Source organism: Crassostrea angulata, chromosome 3 (genome assembly GCF_025612915.1).
Source record: "Crassostrea angulata isolate pt1a10 chromosome 3, ASM2561291v2, whole genome shotgun sequence".
In the NCBI taxonomy this organism is placed as follows: domain Eukaryota; kingdom Metazoa; phylum Mollusca; class Bivalvia; order Ostreida; family Ostreidae; genus Magallana; species Magallana angulata.
The window spans coordinates 50,409,316-50,416,885 of NC_069113.1; the positions used below are offsets into that span (position 1 = coordinate 50,409,316).

A 7,570-nucleotide genomic window follows, 5' to 3' on the forward strand; every position below is an offset into this window, starting at 1 on the left:
CTGTGTCGTTGAATCTTCACTCAACTGCCAGGTGTGTGGGTCTGGCGAGAGTTCTCTGGTCAGTTTGGTACCCATTAATATTAGGAGTCATTCTGTCCTGACAAATATTATACATGTAAAAGAATTGTATGGTTTCTGAACCAAATCATAGCATGCTTTAAAACACGTCATTAGCAATCCCTGACTTTTTTTCTGGGCTATGGTTTTGAATTCTAATCAAAAAATTGGTCTGTATTTTTTTTATTAATCTACTAAAAGTACGGCGTGGATTTATCTGTAATTTGTGAAGCAATCTACCCCATTCCATCTCCTGACTGAAACCAATTGGAGCAGCAATTTAACTTCATATAAATCGCAGGAATCACGTTTATTTTCTATCACCCTTTTCAACCTCTATCTGGAGACAGCGCCTTTCGTGTCCCGGTGCTTTAGAGCGTTGATTGGATTTCTTTGTATTTAATGCAATAATTATTACATCGTAGAATTAAAGAATAACAAAGTTTAACCATCGTTCCCGCAAGGTCTCAAGGGAAATTTCCCTTTAAAATTTCGAGGTTTTTTATTTTATGTTATATTATTGGTAACATCAGCGTTAATTGTACAAAACGTGGGCCCAGGAGAGGAGAATATGAGAAAGGTATTTCCATAAAAAAGCGTCAAGTTAAAAACCTACAGTAATTAATTTGGTCAGGTAAAAATGAATCGGGTAAAACTGTGATGTTTATCGGAAGCCGGTACTCCACATTAATGATATTTTGATAACAAAGGGCTCTGTTCGCACTTTTGGGGCTGGTGCGTGCGGTGTTTAATTCTACAGAGATCTACAGAAATATGTTGATAATGATAGAGAAAACACATATAGTCCAATTCGTTTTATTTGAATTCTATCAACAAGATTAAAGTCTTCATACAACAGAGTCACACATGGCACTAAACAGATTTCGTTAAGTGAAAAAAGGCGTTAAATAGACTTCCCCACGTTACCGCATCCTCCTGAGAGCCATAAGGCTGTGTTTGGAAAACTTTTCAATCAACATCTTGAAAAAACACTGAAATCATTTCTTCGGGATATTTTACATTCTAATGTTACATATGTTAATAGAATTTAAGCGTCGAGTTGTTGTTCTAATTAGCAGTTTGAGAATGGGGTGTTCACAGTCTAAACGTAGAAATTAGCTATTATCTTTAAGCCTTTCCAGAAATCTTAAAACTCTGTTGACATTGTTTTTACAAACAATCATGAGCACTGTCATTCGACCAAAAATTAAAGGTGTTTATGGCAAAAAATATTTCAACTAATTTTCTATGCTAGAAAGAAGAAAATCGCCAATAAAAAGTAAAAGGATTAAGTAAATAATCAAATAGATGAATCGATAATCTTATTATTTTTTGTTGTTTTAAGATGCACTGTTGAAGAGATACAAAATGTCAGTTCCTAAATCCTGGCCTGAGTTGAAGCTACGGCCGTTCTTTGACCGGTTCTTCTCTCAGCATGCTTCCAGCTCCCCGCCAGGTGGCGTGTATACAGCGATCAACCAAAAAAGCTACTTTATCTTTCAATTAAAAATACATCTCTATTTAGACGTTTGAATGTCCTTCTCCTTATAAAGAAAAAAAACTATTAAAAGGAATAAAAGGCTTTTCAAGGTTTATCAAAATAATGATTACAATTTGGCGTTTGACAAAGCGCCCCGCCGGCATAACGTTACCACGAGTTTCACTAACAAATCGCTATCGCTACTTCGTTCGCATTGACAGATATTTCTGACAGGTTCTATGTTCCGTTTAAGGGCGATAAATGAGCTAAAAAGAAAGAAAAGGAGAAAAATGACAAAAGTTTGACGTTTTACGAATAGAATTTGATTTCTCTTATGTCAATCGAACCCCGAATATCAGAGCGATGCTAGAGACCACACCTGTACGACATAGAAAACTAATTACCAACGACGGGAGACGATTTGCATCGATTTTTCAATGTGCTCTACAAAAAAATGACAAGATAAAATGATAAGACGGATCGGCTATCAGCGAAACGGCCCAGTCAATGAGTCGTACCGCTACCGTGAGCGACTCCCTTGTCGGAATTATTTCATCATAAATTTTGCGATTTGTTCAGGAAGCGGCCATTTTCGGTAGACATCGAATAGAGACCCCGAGTTTTATGGCCGTCGAATGAGTTACGGGGCTTCAGAATTGACCCCCGACAATTTTATACGGTTTGATACAGGTGTGTTAATTAAAAGTGTTAATAATTAGCTATTCCTATCAACAGGCATCACTTGCAATTCGGTTCAATATATTCATAGTGGTATACGGGTAACATTAGATAACCACCGGAGGTGCACACAGTAGAACGTTTCTAAGCTTACTAAAGGGGTCATAAAAAGAAAAGAGACATGCATTTTTTTAAAAAGAAATTTACACGCTGTGAATACAAGGAGAAAATTAAAAGAGTTTAATCAGCCTTACAGTATATGAAATAAACGATACATTCAGTTTTCTCAGAGATATGACGGACATTTGAAGAACCTCGATGTATTGATATTTCCTCCATTTTGGTAACAAACACACCGGTCTCGTGCCTACATGCCGACATTTATGACCTCGAATTATTTCAAACGTACAAAGAACATCAAAGGTAATTCTACCTACAAGTATCAAGAAACTTATTTAAAACAGAAATTATTATTTCTTACAAAATTTTCACAACGTGTCTCGGATATTCAAAGCTCATATATTTAAGGTTCGTATATATTATTACTTCTTTCTGAGGAGGAGTGGTCTTGCTAGCTCTTGATCATAATTTCATTCTGAAATAATCATTCATTATATTAAAAAAAAAATTGCACATGAAAAATAAAAATAAAACAATTTCTACACGCAAATGCCTTATTTTTTTTTATATTTATAATAAACTTGGAAAACGTGAGCGTTCCTGCAAAAATAAAAATGATAAACAAACAAAATAAATGATTGATAATGAAATAAATTTTAAAATACATTGATGGAATCTCTGCGAACACTAGACTACAAATTTCTTTACCATCCGTCCCTGAAGCGCTTCCTTAATCGATCTTTGATTATGAAGAATATCATTGAAATAAATCAGTTAAAATAGCGGGAATAATTAAGCCGTTCAGACGTTCCGCATTGTACCCGGGATTATATCTTATCGCTAATCGGACACTTTTCCCTGCCATTTAAATTCAACTAAATGATCCAAAACGGGGAATCTTGTATGGGGGTTTCACTGAAGATTGTGCAAAAACATATCTGTTGCGGCGATGATGGGACGGCGTTTTTAATGCTAGACAAACATGGAGTATTTACCAAACAAGATCAGCCATTTATACAGTTATCATACGATAGTTATTTAACATGGCAGTATCCACGAGTAAATATTAAATGGTGTAAATATTTTGAGATAGTGAAAACAAATTCTGTGACAGATAACCCTGTAATAGAAAGAAACTCAAATATTGGCATACAGTGATAAGCTTCCATATTTTCATTCACACTTTTATTAATTTAAAATACACACTCGGTAAATAAATACAACAAATTGATAAGAGTTATTGTTAAAATATGATTGTACAACACTATTTGCTCACTCGAACATCCGTGAAAAAATAAACTGCCTCCTACACAAACATGTATAAGGATTCAACGTTTTAGCAATATCTTAAACTTAAATCTGATTTCATTTTCAGGTTTTACCTAACGAGTATTTTGAATTGGAACATCGTCAATACATTTATTCAACTCTGTGACCCTGTCTCTCTCACCCCTGTAAAGTGCGGGGTTCTTCAGATGAAAACCGTGATACGACCGTTCTTAAGATTTGTCAGAAAGATTTCTTTTATCAATAGCAAAAGGTAAAATGTATTCCTTGTAATATAAACTGCCATTGCGTATTAGGAGATATTTTGCAAACTTCTAAAAGACTAGAAATAACTGAAACTAGAAAAAAAAAATGCGAAAACCGTTGGCCAAAAAACGAAAAGAAAGTTGTAGACTCTGTAGTAGAATTTTGTTTATATTTCAAGGTTTTTCAATGAGAAAACTGAGCTCAATATCGCCGTAATGGTATTTGCTTTGGGTCTAAATAGAAGGGGTTTGTTTGTAGAGGTAAAGTGATCGACACTAGCGCTCAATCACACGGGGACAGACCTTCCATTTCCGGTCGATAAATGGGCGGAGCTTCACGTGATACCTCGTAATCGTTGAACGGGACTCGGTGAATTTGCATAAAGTGGGCGTTACTTCATACCTCCAATGTCCCAGGTATATTTACCCTGGGTCAAGATAGTTTGTCGATAATTTTCATTTAGACTTCAGAAGTGTTATACCACGAATTGGACCATAGTTAAACAACCTTCGGTGTATTTACACCCGAAAGTGAAAACAAAATTTCAGTTGGATCATGTATGAAAAACAACCCTCTTTGGGCACAGAGTGCCCCCAGTCCGGGGATTACCTCTCCATGTTAACCTCCAAAGGAGCCTACGACACAAACTGTTCCTCGGGATATCCCATGACATCCATCCCGAGCATGAACTCAATCGGCAGCATGAGCATGAGTATGCAGTCCATGGCTATGACCAATAACTACTCCCCACCCAGCATGGGTGGCATGGCTGGCACCATGACCCCACCGGGAATGACCAACCTCGGAATGACCCCCGGGATGGGAATGCATCCCGGCAGCATGCACGCAGGTATGAATTCAATGAATTCAATGTCCCCCATGAATGGTATGAGTTCCATGGGTGGCATGCCGATGAATGGGATGGGAGCTCCCATGACCCCGATGAGAATGGAGAGTTATAACCGAGCCCAGGCCATTAACCGGGCCCGGGACAAGTCCTACCGACGGAGCTACACCCACGCCAAACCTCCCTACTCCTACATTTCTCTGATTACAATGGCTATTCAACAGTCTCCGAACAAAATGTGCACTCTCAGCGAAATATACCAGTTTATTATGGACTTGTTCCCTTTTTACCGACAAAATCAACAAAGATGGCAAAATTCTATCCGACACAGTTTATCCTTCAATGACTGTTTTGTGAAAGTTCCGCGGACCCCGGACCGACCCGGCAAAGGAAGCTACTGGACCCTACACCCAGACTCAGGAAACATGTTCGAGAACGGATGTTATCTTCGGCGACAGAAGCGCTTCAAGTGTCTGAAGAAAGAAATGATTCGACAGTCGTTGTCAAAGAGCGAAGACGGGTCTGTGATTGAAAACCCGCACTCTCCTCGCAGTGATCAGAGTTTATCTCCTCCACCCCATAGCCCGGAGGACCTCCCCAACGCACAGGAACAACCGGACAGGAAGCCGGAAATTCCCATCACGACACACAACACCACCACCCCTCCGTCCCAGCATCAGGAGATGCCCCCGTCGATGCGGCACCACCCCCAGCATGACCCCCTGTCGCAGGCGTACAACAATGGCCAATATAACCCTCACTCATTTCATCACCCATTCTCTATAACCAGTTTAATTACAGACAATGCAAAGATGGACATGAAAAGTATGTATGAGATGCCCAATATGTATGCAGGTTATAATAACTCGATGGCTTTGCCCCCGATGGCAAAGACCGAGTCCTCGACCCCCATGCCTCTCTCGGACAATGGTTACTACAAAACCTACGCGCCGCACTCAACGGCAAGTCTGTGAAGTGTCACTCCTAAACAGGAACAAACTCAGTTTTATTCAGAAAGCTGTAAACCAAAGATAAATTTTGTCTCAGCGAGCTGTGGTTTGTAAAGTAATAGTGCGATGTGATTTTTTTTTTAAATATTGTGTGAATGTGATTTTAATACAAAATAAGATTTTTGTGTTTTTTATAAAGAACTGTGTATGCGAGAATAGGATACTTGTAGATCATGTGTTTCCCGGAGGCCGGTGGATCAAGTTGCTGTTTTCCAATTAAGAAAGCACTCTTCGAAATAAAGAAGAAAGGTTGTATTCCGACCGGTTCGCGACAATCTGTTATGTGTTCAGATGAAAATTAGACATTTTGTGTGTAAATATATATCTATATTCAATTCTACATTTTAACATTAAGAAAAATAATTTATTTTTATATGAAATTTTCTAAAACTGGAGCTTTAAATATGTAATATTTTTAAGGTGAACAAAATAATGTGTAGAGAAATATGATGATATTTATATTTAATTTTACATGTTCGCGCCCGAGTGGAACAATTTTTCCTGGAGAATTGAATGGTTGTAGATTCTGATAAGCCCACGTGTTGACAGCTCAAACTATGATATTTATTTTATTTTCTTTTAAAATCTAAGTCATTTTTGTTATACTTTCTGTAGACATGAACAAAAATCAGAATATATATAACTATCAAACACAGTATTTTGTCTTTTATTCATATATTTGAAAGTCATTGTCAGATCTTATTATGAATTTGCATGCAGGTTTGGTTTTGTTATGTTTTTTTAAAAATATTTTTATGAGAGAAAAATCCAATTAATCATTAACAGAATACTTCAAAATTTAAATTTGATATTTGGGTTCCGGTTTTTTATTTATTAATTTTATAAAAACATTTTAATGCATTTGCTTTTTTTGGTAGAATTTCCATTACACTGCTTGCAAAAAATGATAAAATATGAACAAATGATGTATGCTGTAGGAAAAATATTTTCCTTCAGAAAAATGTTTTATTCTAGAGCTCTCTGGGAAAAAATAAGTGAAAAGGAAACTTTTATTTGACATTTTCCGGGTTTTTCTGATATGGACTTGATTTCCCCGTAGAATATTTGAAATGCTACCTTGTGATTTTTCATGTCAAAGGGCCAGAAAGTTTTGCGACTCACAAAATCAGTTATTAAAATTTATAAATTCTGGTATTTGCGCAATTTAATTTGACTTTTTACAACAAATCGGTGACTGTCTTACCGGTTTTAGCATGGCGCTCAGAGTTCGGGGTATTCGGGTATAGATACGGACGGCCAATGTCTCTAGGCAGATAAAAAGGCCTGCGCCACTCCATTAGTTTGATAGAAAGAGATAGGGCGAGTGATTAATCCCTCGGCCTGCCAAAGTTTTCCTAGAGCCCCAAAACTTCATCAATTTGTTAGACCAAACTAGCGGGAAATAATAATGATTCGTATCCTCTGCATACGGAGTGCTGACCCAAACAAGGGCCCCCCTTAATGTACAGTCCCAATACTTTTCGCATTATGCTCTAAATTGATTACGGAATATCCTAATTTTGGTTTGTAAGTGACGAAGGGGAACCGATTTGTCACCTATCTAAATATTTTTACACGTCTAGCGATTTATTTTTCTCCTCTTCTCTGTGATATACGAGATAGGATTATACATTCGCTTTTTAACACAAATGTTTTTATAATTGTGTCCGATCGCCTTACACCTGGGCATGTATGGTAAAGGACCCCGAAATCAGAGGTCCCCGGGGCTGTTATGGCTGGGAGTTTGTATACATTACCATTTCCTCATTTCTTATTGTACCTTTATTGAAATCTAAACTCCCCGATTAAGTCAAAATATTTCATTTAAGATTGTGGTATTCGATG

At 37.3% G+C, this 7,570-nt stretch overlaps 1 protein-coding gene across 1 annotated transcript; it reads left to right on the top strand.

The window, feature by feature from the left end:
• Positions 1-4,312: 4,312 nt before the first annotated feature.
• Positions 4,313-6,383, top strand: LOC128178249 (silk gland factor 1-like). The gene has a single exon (XM_052845335.1). The coding sequence runs from the start codon at positions 4,424-4,426 to the stop codon at positions 5,687-5,689; it is 1,266 nt and encodes a 421-aa protein (XP_052701295.1). The 5' UTR covers positions 4,313-4,423; the 3' UTR covers positions 5,690-6,383.
• Positions 6,384-7,570: the final 1,187 nt, after the last annotated feature.

Bases quoted from the DNA above. Each gene is read 5' to 3' on its own strand.
- LOC128178249 (XM_052845335.1), top strand. From the start codon at position 4,424: ATGTATGAAAAACAACCCTCTTTGGGCACAGAGTGCCCCCAGTCCGGG.